Source organism: Protobothrops mucrosquamatus, unplaced genomic scaffold (genome assembly GCF_001527695.2).
Source record: "Protobothrops mucrosquamatus isolate PMUCROS unplaced genomic scaffold, P.Mucros_1.0 scaffold1729, whole genome shotgun sequence".
Lineage (NCBI taxonomy): Eukaryota > Metazoa > Chordata > Lepidosauria > Squamata > Viperidae > Protobothrops > Protobothrops mucrosquamatus.
In genome coordinates, this window is record NW_015387876.1 from 52,433 (window position 1) to 67,438 (window position 15,006).

The 15,006-nt window shown below is 45.2% G+C and overlaps 2 protein-coding genes across 3 annotated transcripts in view; one reads left to right on the forward strand and one right to left on the reverse strand.

The window, feature by feature from the left end:
• The first annotated feature begins 3,784 nt into the window (after positions 1–3,784).
• On the forward strand, positions 3,785–12,481 carry FAM192A (family with sequence similarity 192 member A). Its single transcript, XM_015822946.1, has 7 exons — positions 3,785–3,832; positions 5,033–5,173; positions 6,484–6,582; positions 9,323–9,444; positions 10,603–10,733; positions 11,572–11,639; positions 12,017–12,481. Exons 2-7 carry the CDS (start codon positions 5,044–5,046, stop codon positions 12,235–12,237), a joined length of 771 nt encoding a protein of 256 aa, XP_015678432.1. The 5' UTR covers positions 3,785–3,832; positions 5,033–5,043; the 3' UTR covers positions 12,238–12,481.
• Positions 12,482–13,512: 1,031 nt separating this feature from the next.
• The window catches only part of CPNE2 (copine 2), a 45,550-nt gene continuing 44,056 nt past the window's right edge, over positions 13,513–15,006 (reverse strand). For both annotated transcript variants that reach the window (XM_015822953.1, XM_015822952.1), the window contains one exon: positions 13,513–14,105. In XM_015822953.1, coding sequence (XP_015678439.1) covers positions 13,998–14,105 — 108 coding nt within the window. In that variant the 3' untranslated portion in view covers positions 13,513–13,997. The remainder of the gene's footprint in view (positions 14,106–15,006) is intronic.

Here is a 15,006-nt window from a genome sequence, read left to right on the forward strand (position 1 = left end):
ACCAATTCTATGTGAGGAAAGTGGGGAAAAAAATCTGAAGAAAAAACAATCTCACGTAGAGGTATGCAAAACATTTAATGGTCAAAATATTCTGATTTCAAAACAGGCTATTTCAAGAGTTCAGGTACTGGAAGTGGTATGACTTCAAAATAAGTGTTGCAACTTCTATTCTGAGATTAATTACACAGTAACTTCCCCTTTTTATTAATAGTTTTAATGTTTAAAAAAATCCTTTTAATTTATTGTCCATTTTTCTGCAAACACGAGACGACCTGTAACTATGCAAAAACAACCATTTTATTTGCAGGTTATTTTATTTTTCTGCCCAGCTGATAAGTGCAAAATTGAAAGAAAACCGTGAAGGACACTTCTGCTAGCCTTAAGTAAAGCAGCTATCTAGGAATGTGCAGCATTTCATATCTGAAGCCAAAGGAGTGTTCCAAGTAAACAAGGGCATGTTGTTGGTGTTTTAATTCAAATGCTTATTGTCTTGGGAGCCAGGGAAACACGCAGCTTCTCTAAGGAGGCACTAACAGTTCCATCTTGACTTAGGGTCCAAAGAGCCATGTACCCCTTGAGATCCCCAAAAAAACAGAGCAACAGAGTCAGAAGAGAGAGAAATCATTATATAGGAGGTAAAAATACCACTTTTAGAAGGATTAGACAGAAAGTACACAATTTTGACCATTTAAAACTCTTATGCAAGTGATAATTTTGGTGAGATTTTTCCTTTTCCTTTAGCATACTACTGGGGGGGGAGGGGGAGAAAATTATATATATTAAAAAAAGACAAAAAAGAGAGGTGTCTAAAAAGAAAAAATGTCCTCACCCATTGCTTGCTCCAACCATTAACACCACACAGCTCTCAAAGAAGACTCTTGAAGGAATGCTGCGTAAAATAACTCAATAAAAGATTTGGAATATGAAATTTAACATTATGTGGCACTTTCGCCTCCATTTTGAACAGTAAATCCAGGGCAGGAACTCAAGAAAAGAAGCAACAGACAATCTCTCCCAACAGAGATGGATCATTTTACTGCTTTGAAAGTAACGTGAACAGAGTCAGAATTATCTATATCCTGCGAAGCCTACATACTAGAAAAACACAAAGCTAACCACTGAAGCACACAGAGGCAGCTCTTTCACTGAGTTTGTACTTTGGGCTTTTAATAACCTCTCTTTCCTTACTTATCAGCAGCACATGTGATCTGTGCATTACTGGTCTTAAGAAGAAAGAGGAAATAGCTGTCAATCTCCGAGAAACTCCAGTTTGTGATAAAAATAAAATATTGAGCAAAGTCAACCATTCCACTTCTGTCCATTTTTTTTGGCATTAACATTTACAGTTTTTCCCAACAGATGTTTATCTCAAGTGAAACTTTCTTTTCCTCTGGCTCTCCTTTCAGTACAATGTCCCTTTCTTCACATCGTTTCAGTTTTCCCTAGTTTCCAAACCTTTGACTCACAGGAATGCACTTCTTCCTTCCCAAGATCAGGATGGGTCCACATTCCAGGTTGTACTGGGTACAGGTTCATAAGCACCTTAGTCACGGGCTTCATGCTGAACCATTATGCTTTTGTCTGTCAATCCATTATACACTGAGTACAGACCAAGGGAATAGCATACAGGTAGTTTTCAACTTACAACCATAACTGAATCCACAATTTCGGTCGTAAAGCGGGCCATTATGTGACTGTGCCCAATTTTACTGTCCTTTTTGTGGTGGTTGTCAGATGAATGCCGCCACTGCTAAGTGACCTCATTTTTTTGCTATGGAGTGGTCTTTGCCAGCAACTAAAAGCTAACAAAAACGGCAATTTATGCCATTTTTGCTAGCTTTCGGCAAAAACGGCATAAATCACAGTCATGTGATCTCGTGGCATTGCAAATGGTTGTAAATGCGAGCTGGTTGCTGAGCGCCCAAAATGCACGCGCCCAAAATGCACGCGCACACACCAATTTTGAATCCTTGTTGGCATCTGTTGTAACTTCAAAGAGTCACTAAGTGAGCAGTCATATGCTGCGGACTACCAGTATTGCCTGTGTTGTACTTTCTTTTTAGTTCCACTGGTGAGAGGACAAAAGACAATTAAGGCAAGCCAAGGCAAGGAGGTTGTTCAAGAGAAGGGGAATATAGCTGAATTGAGGAGCAAATTGCATTGAAGACTTAGTCATGCCTACAGACAGGCACCCACAGTAATAGGAGGCAAAGCAGAACAAATCAATAAAGAGAAAAGACTATTGAAAAAAGAAAGATGCCCGGAACCGATTCTCAAAGACAGAGAGAAAACGATACATCACCCTAATAAAATATACGCCAGTATAGTGCACTTTAAAATCCTAACAGGGATATTATTTATTTCGGTAAACCAGAGTGCCAGACCCCAGTCTTACCTGTGAATGGATGTTTTGAGCAAAATCCTATTTCCCACCCCCCCTTTCCTTCTTCATAATCTGCATTGCATGAATATGTATGAATTTTATTTGGATTATTGACATAGCTACCCACCTTGAAATCACTCAGGGCCATTTACTACCAATGAAGAAACCAAGTATAAACCCAACAGCCAGAAAGCCCAAGAGAGAAAACTGGGACACAAAGCAGCGCATGCATCAACTGGTCCCTTTCTATTGGATTGGGGCAGCCCGAATACATAAAACACACTTCAGATCCATACTGGTGGTTGTACCTGCAAATGTATCCGCATCTCCAAATGCGGGCATGGGTTTAAATCCATGGATTAAGTACCCCCCACGGACCTCCTCCCCACTGCACCCTACATGCAAACGGGCCATTCGCCCTGCCCGCATTTGTGGACACGGCAGAGGTCGGGCAAACGCTTACACACACACATACACACACACACCTTTTGCACGTGCGAGTGGAAATGCCGTATCGGGAACGAGCCTGCAGAGAGAGTCCTCCCCTGCGCAGACCAGGAGCGTCAACACGACACGAAAGGGTGTGCAAGCGCGGCCAGGCTGCCTACAAGGAGGCTGGCGGAACAATGAAGTGTGCGGCGACACGGGTCTGCGCGAACGTGTGAACGGGGCAGAGGGGGGGGGAAAATACCTCCCTCCCAGGGGTCAGCCGGGCGCGCCTCCTTACCTCCCCAGAGGGCTCCGAGGGCTGCCCAGACGAAGACGCCCCAGGCGGGGGTCCTCCCTTCTCTACGCGGCGGCGCTTTCCTCCGCCAGCCGCTCGGCGGGGCTTCTGGCGGGCGCGGCCCGGGGTCCAGGGATGGCGATGGAGCCCGGCGTCGCCTCAGGGCTTCAAGCCAAGCGGCCCGACAGAAGCGGCGGCGGCGGCAGCCCTCCCGCCTCTTCGCGCCATCGGTTCTCCTCAGCAGCGGCCAGGCGGAAAGGCCCGGCGCACCCGCCTTCAGCGCGCGCCTGCGCACGAGCGAGCCAGGGGAGCGCGCGCGCCCGGCGGCCCCGCCCACTCCTCAGCGCCGCATCTCCGAGCAACCGAGCCGCGCCCCTTCCTTCTCTCTCTCTCTCTCTCTCTCTTTCTCTCTCTCTCTGTGCCCCCGTTCCTCAGGCCCGCCCACTCCAAACGAGAGTGAAGCTGAGCCAATCGCTTCTCCCTTTCATTTGATTGACGGATTCTGGGGACGAGGGAGGAGGCAACCCTTTCTGTGGCTTTGAGGGCTGACGGGGCGTAACCCCGCCCCCCTGTCACCCATCCTTTTTTTTTTTCTTATTGGCCGGCCGGCCGCCAGGCTGGACTGCGATTGGTCGGGCGGCCTGAGAGCGGGCCGGAAGAGGCGGTGCGGAAGTGTGGCGGGTCGGGAGGCGTGTCCTTGGAGACGCCGGGCCTCTGGCCGTGAGGTGGGTTTGCGGGAAAGAAGCGGTCGTCTGAACGGTCCGTGGCGGCGAGATGGGTGTTGAGGGGCGTCCTTTGACCCGAGAGGCCCCGTGGCCGGGCTTCGGAGGAGAGGCGCGGGGGGGAGAGGGGTCGCGTCAGGAGAGGCGGAGCGAGATGATCCGGATCTGTCCGTGAGGAACAAAACATGATTCGAATCGACCTTTGCAAAGCGCTCCCCGTCGGGTGTTTGCCGGAGACGGGGAGGCTCCGAGTTTAATTCATTATTGTGATCACGTTTACCTGTCGTTCGTGCAAAACGCAGGCTTCCCAAAATGGGTCCTTCCGGATTCCCGCTCCCATCATCCACAGCCAGTTCCACATGGGCTCGTTGGAGGCTATTGGAGTGGTTATATCTCGAGGGTCCAGAGCCCTTTGGGGTGCTTTCTAATGACCTTGAGCACAGCCCGGCCAGGAGTAGGATGGGAGACCACCAGGAGATTTCAGGGAGAGCCCTTCTGTACAGCTAGTCCTCGACTTACAACGCTTCATTTAGTGACCGTTCAGAGTTACACAACAGCACTGAAAAAAGCCATTTTTCACACTTGTGACCGTTGCTGCATCTCCCAGAGATCCAAATTCAGATGCTTGGCAACTGATTCGGGTTTATGACGGCTGCAGAGTCCCGGGGGTCACGTAATCGCCCTTTGGGGACCTTCGGACAAGCAAAGTCAATGGGGAAGCCAGATTCACTTAACAACCGGGTTACTAAATAGCAGCGGTGATTCACTTAACAAATGTTTCGGTTAGCCACAGAAATGTTGGGCTCAGTTGCAGTCGTAAGTCGAGGACTACCAGTATTGTTGCTGAGACAAGAACACAGCTTCCATTAGTCTATTGAAAGGACAAGCTAAGCCTTCCGATTCCCAGGTATTAATTGCTTGGCCCTGATCTACTTTCCTCAATCTTCCTACATTGTAATAAGCAGTATTGTTGTGTGCCACATGGGCGCATCACACCTCTGGACTTCTTCGTGGGTATTTACAATTTTTGACTTGATAGACATCTGACATGTCCTTTGTGCCCTCAGCTTTCATGGTCTGTTTGGTGGGCAAAGTGCTAGATCTGTGTCATTAAGTCAAGATACAAGGCAAAAATTCACCATTCTAGGCCAGAAAGCGCAGTTTATAGGTACAGGCCTGTTTCTAGCTCTTTTCTATGCACAGGCTGCTCCAGAATGGAAGGTGGAGAAAGCAGTGCGGACCTTGTAATTAACAAAAGATTTGTCTCGGAAGCTGAGTTAGAAGAACGTCGCAAGCGAAGACAAGAGGAATGGGAGAAGGTTCGGAAACCTGAAGACCCGAAAGGTATTTGATTATCAGTTGGGGGATTATCTAAAGCAGGGGTCGTCAACCTTGGCAACTTTAAGATTTGTGGACTTCAACTCCCAGAATTCCTCAGCCAGCAAAGCTGGCTGAGGAATTCTGGGAGTTGAAGTCCACAAGTCTTAAAGTTGCCAAGGTTGAGGACCCCTGATCTAAAGAGTCACAATCCCAAGCCAGGTTCAGGGCAGATCTAAGGCACTTTCAACCAAGTACTGGCTATGGACAAGGCCTAACTGGAAGGATAGTTGAGCAAAGTTATAAGTACTAACCAAGATGAAACATATAGACCAGTTCAATGTCACTCTGAAAATATTCCTAACTATTTATGTAACTGGAAAAAGAAGCCAAGTAAGAAAGTTTGTATGGTAATGCAGTACAGATAATGGTGTTCCAATATTTGAGGGGCTGCCACAAAGAAGACGGGGTCAACCTATTCTCCAAAGCACCCGAAGGCAGGACAAGAAGCAACGGATGGAAACTAATCAAGGAAAGAAGCAACCTAGAACTAAGGAGAAATTTCTTGACTGTTAGAACAATTAACCAGTGGAACAACCTGCCTCCAGAAGCGGTGAATGCTCCAACACTGGAGGTTTTTAAGAAGAGACTGGATAGCCATTTGTCCAAAATGGCACAGGGTCCCCTGTTTGAGCGCGGGGTTGGAATAGAAGACCTCCAAGGTCCTGTCCAACTCTGTTATTCTGTGTTCTTTGTTCTAACCTTCCTGGGCATACGAAGGTTAGGAAGAGGACAGAGGAGAATTCACATACTCAGCTATTAATTTTTAGCATTTTTAGTATTTCTGAGGGTTTTTTTTAACATGGGAAACAAGCCATGATATGCCAGGGAGACTAATGGCTTTCCCAAAGCTCCTAGCAAATTATAACAAAAACCTGAGTTGGGAACTTTTTGATCTACAGCTCATTATCTCAGCCACTGTATTGCAGTGTCTCATCAAGATAAGGTATAATAGCTCTCTATTACCTGTACTTGAATGCGTAACAGAGTGTTAGAGTACAGCTACTGTGACTTTAGACTAGTAGCATCATCTGCCAGTTTTGTAGAAAGCGTGCATTAACTTCACCGATCACAATTAGAAGCTCCTCAATCGCTTATGGAATCAACAGATTGAGGTTTACAGGTATCAATTCTTTTCCTGAGATAAAAAGTGAGATGTGTTTTAAGGCAGGAAGACTTGTCATTTCCTGCGGTTTATTAACTTGACGGATGGAGTAAATTTTCCATTGGAGCAATTCCTGAATACTGACAGAGAAATCTGTTTCTCCTTCTTCTAGAATGTCCCGAAGAAGTTTATGACCCCCGATCTCTCTATGAAAGGCTTCAAGAACAGAAGGACAAGAAGCAGCAGGAATTTGAAGAACAGTTCAAATTCAGTAAGTTCCACTCAGCGTCTCTGAAATTCTGTTCTTTCTTATCTCCCTGGAATAGTATACTTAAGAAAGAACGGTCTCTCCTGATATGCTTCCTTATGGAGAAAGCCCCGCGACCCTCTCTTACAGTTGTGCCAAGGTAGCACAGCTGGCTTCTTGGCTACTGCTGGAATCCAGGAACCAGTCTGTCCACTTCTGCAGGGGAAAGGGAAAAGGATTGCAGTGTGAAGCTTGGCACAGCTACCAACTTTTCTTCTTGGTTTCAAAAGTTGCAGATTTAGTGGCAGGTTTATTCTGCTCTCACATGTCTGCGGACAATGGGGAAACGATCTCCAGAGGAAAACATTGGTGTTTTATCTTTCCACCTGGCAGCACTTGTTAACTTCCTGTTCTTTCTTGCCTATCTGAAGCTTTATGTCAGAGGTGCTCAACCTTGGCCACTTTAAGACTTGTGGACTTCAACTCCCAGAATTCCCCAACCAGCCATGGGGAGTTGAAGTCCACATATCTTAAAAGTGACTAAGTTTGATAAAAGTCCCCTAATCCTTAGAAAAGAGATGCCGCTGCTTTGAGTACTAACAAATAGGTATTAACGTTTGTAACTACATTTTCAGAAACCTCTTTTGATGTTTGAATAGGAGGCGTTCGCCAATCCTTCCACTCAGAATCATGTCAGTGTTCCCGCCGTATCAAATTATCCATCTCCTTAGCTCAGTGTTTCCCTGTTTTGGCAGCTTTTAAAGTGAATGGACCAACTCCCAGAATTCTCCAGCCCACATGTCTTAAAGCTGCTAAAGTTAAGGAACGCCGCTCTAGATTGTTTGTGCTGGCTGGCAACAGCCTTTCATGTAAGGGTGGTCCAGACCAGGAGTCCTCAACCTTGGCAACTTGCTGGCTGAGGAATTCTGGGAGTTGAAGTCCACAAGTCTTAAAGTTGCCAAGGTTGAGGACCCCTGGTCCAGACAGTTGTGAGATGCAACATCCCTAGACCAGCCCTTTTTTATGTCCTTCATTCTGTCATGGAATCATTGGCTTTTGGAAAGGAGTGGTTTTACATTGTGCTGAGCCACAACCGTCTTGGTTTCGGTTGAAAGAGTTCATTGTTGCATTTGAAGTAATTAGTTTGTCTGCCTGTTGTGCTTCTTCTTCGCCACCTCTCTTTATTGTATTTTGTTATCTTGGTATGTAAAAGCATCACCCGGTCTGCAGACAGAGCCTGTTTTCAGGGTTATGTGGTTTGCTGACTAAAACTAGAATTTCATATAATTCACACCCATTCTGTTTTCTTAATATTTCTCGTCCTTAAGATTATAAAGATAAAGATTCCCACAACGGAGGAATGGTTACAAAAACTGACGGAGCTAGCAGAGATGGCTAAACTGACTATACTGGTTAAAGAAAAAAAACACACGAATACTTTTATTGCCGCGTGGAAACCGCTTCTAGATTTTGTGCTTGAGGTGGAAAAAAAATGAAATGTTGATTGTGGGCTTTACCAACTAGATAGATTTGATGTTATTGAAATGGCTGTTTTATATTATTTTGTAAAAGTAAAAAGTTGAGGTTTGAAGTTGATACTCTATTGCACCAAAGGAAGTAGGAAGTCATTGCCTTCCCCCCCCTTTTTTTCTCCCTTACCCCACTTCTCTACCCCCTTTTCCCTTCCCCATCTTTCCCGCTATTTACTTTGTATTTTGATTGTATCGTATATTATGAACTAACAAAACTTTACAAGTAAAAAGAGATTATAAAGATACATGGGAACTTTTTTTTTATTTCCCAGCCTTTGAGTTAAGATCAACCTTTGTATCTTGAGTGGCCTTTAATCTCAGAACCCAGATTATTGAATGAACCCCCAGATTTCATAGTGAGAAATTTTAGTTCAAGGTGGCACCCCTTTTCTTATAGTTAACTGTTTTCTCTTTCTGCATTCTGACTGGCTCACACATTGTGGCAGTGGCAGTGGTTTGATTTTGCCTTAGCATGTTGCTTTACCCTGACCAATGGGTTTTATAAATGAAGATTTCTGATTTATATGGTATGTAAGCTAGTTCATCAGATTGCGCTAAACACGGATTGGTAGCCCAGGCCCTAATATAATGAAACCTGTTTCTGGGCTGCTTCAGATCAGAGGCGGGGTGTGTAAGTGCTCCTTAGGCCAAATAAATATTCCTCTATGTAGGAAGCTGTAGTGTTACAAAAAGAAGAACTTTCACATCCTGGGAAAATTTGGATCTTGAAAGCAGATTAAATGGCAACAAAACAGGCAAACATCAATGTGTACTTACTATGATAACATCAGCCAGGATGGTGGTTCAGCCTTTTTTTCAATCATCTTCAATAAAACTTTGAATTGTGGAAGGAGGGGGGGTGTCTGATGGAACCAAAGGCCCCTTAAACCAGAGTTATGACATTTCCATAATTAATGCAACTGCACAGTCAGACAAGTGATGTACATTTACTCAGATAAATTCACAGAAATGACATACAATAAGTTACATCGGTTCTCTGGAGTCCTTCAGAAACGGAGTTTGGAATGAAGTCCAAACTAAAATGTTGTCCGTTGCATCTTCACGGGAGGTCCCTCAAACAGGCTGTCCCACATCTTCCTAACCGATGGAATATAAACATGCTGAAATGAGCAGGGTGGTGGTGGTGGTGGTGGAAAGGGACGGGAGAGATGCCGTAGCCAAATTTGTGGGTTGATCACAATCTTGGGATAACCCTGGCTTGCTCTCTACAGAAAACATGGTGAGGGGACTGGACGAAGATGAATCCAAGTTTCTCGATGAAGTTTCTCGGCAGCAAGTACTGATAGAAAAGCAGCGTCATGAAGAAGAACTCAAGGAGCTGAACGAGTACCGGATATCCTTGACCCTGCAGGGGTGGTCCTTCTTCCTCTTGGGAGGGTTCAGAAACAGCCATCGGCCTGTTCTGGGGAGCCTTCTTCTCGTTTTCCAGCTGTTTGGAGTGTTAAATTAAGGCAGGCACTGAGCTTGCATTATTTGTGGGCAAGGCATTACAGCTACTTGCTTAGCAACAGAAAAGTTGGGTTCGGTTGTGATCATAAATCGAGACTACCGATACTGCCCAAATAATGAAGCTTCTTAAAACATGGCTATCTCGCATTACAGCCATCACGACTTCATGACCGCAATGGGCAGGATCTAGTACATTCGTAAGTCAAGGATTACCAACCACTTTATCTGAATACTAGGAGACAATTGAAGCTGGTGAGGCTTCCCATTAATTAATATCTTCAGTCTGCAATCACAATTTCCCACTATTTCCACCACTATTTATAAAGTAACTTTTGGGTTGTTTTCAATAAAGATTCTGCCCAGTGTTGCTTTTTGAAAAACATGGCAGTGCCAGTCTGACATTCAGCTGGTGGCACTAGAGAGCTAACTTAGCGGAGCTCCAAGCTAGTCATTATATGAATCTGAATTTGATGTGGCAGAGATTATCTATCTAGATATCTCTATCTAGCTCTCTTTCTAGACATCTAGATATCTATTCTAGATACAGAGAGACGCACACATACACAGAAACATACATAGCCTTAGCCTTAGCTGGGCTAAAAACTAGGAAGTGTGGAATTTGAATCTAATCCTTATTTGGTTTTAAGAAAAAGCTCTTTGTATGAGCTCTAATATTATAATAGACCAAGTTATGTAGCTCAGTAGATGGCTAACTTGAAAGGATTTGGTGTGCCACGTGCAAGTTTTCTTCCTTTAGCTGAATAGGTCATTGTTCCAGTCCTCTTAACTTTATGCTTGCAGGAAAGCAAATGCAGTAAAGTTAGTTTACACATATTTTTACGTACAGCGCTCTCTTTGTGTGTGCCAGAACCAAATGCTAACTGTAATAGCAAAGAGGTAAAAAAATAAATCTGCTGGCTAATGCTTGTGGAACTGGAAACGCTGCAACACAGCACTGTACAGCCGTAGCACAACCGCTCTTTGTTGTGTGTCTTCTGTGCTTCCTCCACTGCATTCTTTTTCTCCTTAACTTTGAGTTCACAGCACTTTGTCGAAAGTCGGAGCTGGTGCTGACTTGAAGAAGGAGGCGGATAAGAAACTGTCGGCAAAATCGGAAAACAAGAACAAATTCTCTCAGGCCAAGCTGTTAGCAGGAGCTGTGAAACACAGGAGGTACGTTTTGCAGCTCGGCGGTTTTGCCCCTGAGACTCAGAGGGCAGCAGTAAGAAAAAAACTCGAGTCTTTGGGCTTTTCCATGCAGAAAAACTAATTAAATTCCAGATTTTCTTTTGCAGTTGGGTGAAATCAATCCCTTTTTCTATAGCTATTTTTCATACTTACGACCCTTGCAGCATTCCCCCATGATCACATGATCACAATTCAGACGCTTGGCAACTGACTCATATTTAGGACGGTCGCAGTGTCCCGGGTCACGTGTTCCCCTTTTGCTTGAGTGGGGGGCTGGACTAGAAGACCTCCAAGGTCCCTTCCAACTCTGTTATTCTGTTACTCTACAGCCATTTTTGCTGAGGTGTGTTCTGGCATGTTCTCTTAAATGCTAATTTGCAAAGATAGTCTTGTCCTGGGACAAACCATAAGAGTAGCGTGTTTCTCTTCCTGTGATGGTTCATTATCAGGCTAGTAACAGCGTGAGATTCACTGATGGTGTTCTCTAGTCTGGTAATGAAACATTTGCAAGAAGAAAGCTAAATTCAGACAAAACCTACTACTTAGTTCAGTTCTGAGCTACCTCTGTTCTCCATTCTTAAAAGCATATTTTTTTTAAAAAAATCTGTGGTTTACTATGCCAGATGAGACCACTGCCTTGTAGTTTGCAATTCACAAATTATGGAGGCATGATGTTCAGCTTCAGCCAGTTGTGGCATCTGGACCAGCTGTGGTAATATTAGCACGATGTCTGCCTCGGATTGTATCTTTCCGTTTGCCTGTTTTCCACTAACGAACTAATTTAAGTTCTGCTCCTTGGATTTGTATTTGGATTTTTTTACAGTTCAGAAGGCGCTAACAGTGTAAAAAGATTGAAACTGGACCCGGATCCTGACGACGATAAGGTTCCAGGTGTGTATTTGAATGTGTTGGGAGGGCTGTGTGTGTATGTGCTTGAGTGTTTTGCATGGTTAGCTCTGTCCTGCTTTCGCAAATTAGAGAGCCTCCGAAGAGATTAGAGCCTTGTTTCTCAACCTTGACAACGTTAAGACGTGTGGACTTCAACTCCCAGAATTCCCCAGCCAGCAGTGGGAATTCTAACTCTTGGGGAAATTCTGGGAGTTGAAGTCCACACGTCTTGAAGTTGCCACAACTGAGGAACACTGGATGAAGGGGCTAAGTGCCCATTTTGCTCCTCTCCTCAGGGACGCTCTCCTCAAAGGAAACGGGGAACGGGGCCTGCCAGCCGAAGCCTTGTTATTTCCACGGCCCTTTTTCTTCTCTTTCAGAGAAACCATCTTGTGTCCCACGGGGCAGCAGCACCATGAGCGGCGCTACCCTTCACTGCCCCTCGGCCGCCGTCTGCATCGGCATCCTGCCCGGCCTCGGGGCTTACTCAGGAAGCAGTGACTCCGAATCCAGCTCAGACAGCGAGGGCACCATCAACTCGACGGGCAAAATCGTCTCCTCCGTGTTCCGCGGCAGCAATTTTTTTGATGCTCCGCTCTAGGCCGCTTCTTCGAGCCTCACTCAGAACTTGTGTCCTTCTTCAGCCCAGTCATTCCCTCAAGCTCACCTCTTTTTTCCGGTCTCCTCTTTTTTTCCCCTTTTTTTCTTTTTTGGACAAACTTTTAATGCTTCGATTGATGTACAAACGAAACCTTAATGTTCACACAGTTGATATTGTGAGCTCTGTTTGTTGAAGAAAAACAATTAAACCCCCCTGGCTATTGGACAGCCTCCCTTGAGAGACAGGACGCTTGTTTTGGCTGCTTTGTAGGAACCTTCTAGAACGCGCGTTCGGTTGGTCCAGGTTCCACCCACTTGGATGGGCCTGTTTTCAGCATGGAAACAAAAGTTAGTGGTTGGAGTAGTCCTAGGAAAAATGAAGGACAGGTAGTCCTCGCCTTACAACCACAATTGAGCCCAACATTTCTGTCGTTAAGTGAGAGAGTTAAGTGAGCTTTGCCCCGTTTTACGACCGTTGCCACTGTTGTTAAATGAATCACTGCCGTTAAGTAACACGGTTGTGAAGCGAATCTGGCTTCCCCATCGACTTTGCTTGTCAGAAGGTCGCAAAAGGGGATCACCGTGACCCCGGGGAGGCTGCGACCGTCATAAATACGAGTCACTTTAACAAATATCCGAATTTAAATCCCGTGACCCTAGGGATGCTACAGTGGTTGTTTGAGTGTGAAAAATGGTCCGAAGTCACTTTTTTTCAACGCCGTTGTGACTTTGAACGGTCACTCTGAATGGAATTGCAAAGCAAAGACTAGCTGTTTTAAGTTTCTGAGAACTAGCAAGGTAAATGGAAGCTTGATTTGTGTCTGTAAGGATTGGACTGATCTTAAAAGTCGGAGTTGACTTAAAACACATGCTAGTTGCCAAGGGTCCAAATTTTGATCTTTTGTGACCATGGGGATGGTCGTAAGTGCGAGGACCAGTCATCAGTCACTATTTCCAGTGGCGTTGTATCTTTAAACGGTTGCTAAACAAATGTTTGTAAGTCAAGGACTACCTGTATGAACCCGATTATTATGTTCTAGCTCACTCTTTCCCTCACACACAGGTCCAGCACGTCTCACAAACTAAACTGAGGTTCTGAGTTGTAGCCTGACATTTAGGGAAGGATGTAAGCACCCACCTGGGTGCCCTTCACAGGTACTTGATGCAACCCTGATCAGGAGTTGAGGTGCAACTCACCTGGAGGGATTTGGTTAAAAGAAGCTGCAGGAGACCACTGGACTAGATGGGGTCAAACCACAACACCCTTCAACGGAGATGTGAAGAATTCAGGTTGTTTATTAACCCGAGTATAACAAGTATCATGTGTACATGGTATAAAAATGAACATAGAGCAGAAGTACAAGTTACAACACACTAAAGGATGGTCCACATTTCTTTGGGCAATGAGATTTTGAGAACTTCACACTTGGAGACAGTAAATTGTGGCTGTAAAAAGGTCCTCTCGTTCCACCAAACGCATACAAAGTACGTTCAGATACTTAAAAGTTGATTTGTGGAATCAAGGCAGGGGAGAGTGTCCAGTATTGACCACAGTAGGTTGCTTCCATCCAGGATCCTCGAGTGCAGATCTCTACGCTTCTCACACTGCAAGTTGCCCTTGGAAGGAATCGGGTTATGCTTTGTTCCCTTCGATTAAATGAACGGAGTTGAATTAAAAGTGATTGGAAACCACGGGAGACATGCAATCTTCTGCCATCAACGGATGTGGGATACATGCAGGCCGGGAGCAAACGGTGATTTCTAAGCTGGTTCTGAATTGAGGGGTGGCAAATTCTGGTGCTTGAAGTATTGAACCACTTGCTGTGGGAGTTCTGCCAACACCGCCTTGGCCAACGTTTCTTTGGGTGCCTGAAACAGCAAAAAAAGCCAGAGAGGGTCAAAAGGGCTGGTCCACATACCTGAGAAAGGGTACTTTGGAATCCCTTTTTTTGGGGGGGAAACGGGTAAAAAAACCATGAAACTCTGCCTCAACCATGGTTAATCAATCAATCAGAATAGAACTGGAAGGGTCCTTGGAGGTCGTCTTGTCCAACCTATACAATTTGAGACAAGTGGCTGTCCCGTCTCTTCTTAAAAGCCTCCAGTGATGACGCACGCACAACTTTTGGTGGCAAGCCGTTCCACTGGTTAATTCTCTTCACTATTAGGAAGTTCCTCCTTAATTCCAGGTTGCTTCCCTCCTTGATTAGTTTCCATCCATTGCTTCTTGTTCTCAACCAGATCTTTCTGGTTTTCGGTTGCATGAGGTCTGCTGGAGAATCAGAATGACCTTGAACTGAAGGCCTACGGGCTTTGTAACCTTGACTGGAGGATGCTTGGAGGCATCAACCGCCATGAGTACTGGCTCTCTGGTGTAGGAAGTGAGTTTGCACATGACCAAGTTAACGTACAGAATTCAACAGACAGAATAACTGTGCTGGAAGGGATGTTTTTGTTGTCTTCTAGTCCAACCCCCCGTTTAAGCAGGAGGCCCTAGAGACCATTCCAGACAAGTGGCTGTCCAGTCTCTTCTTAAAAGCCTCCAGTGATGGAGCACCCACAACTTCTGGAGGCAAGCCCTTCCACTAATTAATTATTCTCACTATCAGAATATTTCTCCTTAGTTCTCGGTTGGATCTCTCTTTGCAAACCTCCCATCTGTTACTTCTAGTCCTTTGGAGAATAAACTAATGTCCTCTTCCCTATGGCGGTCTTTCAAGTATTGGAAGACAGTTATCATGACACCGCTAGTCCTTCTCTTTGTTCTTGC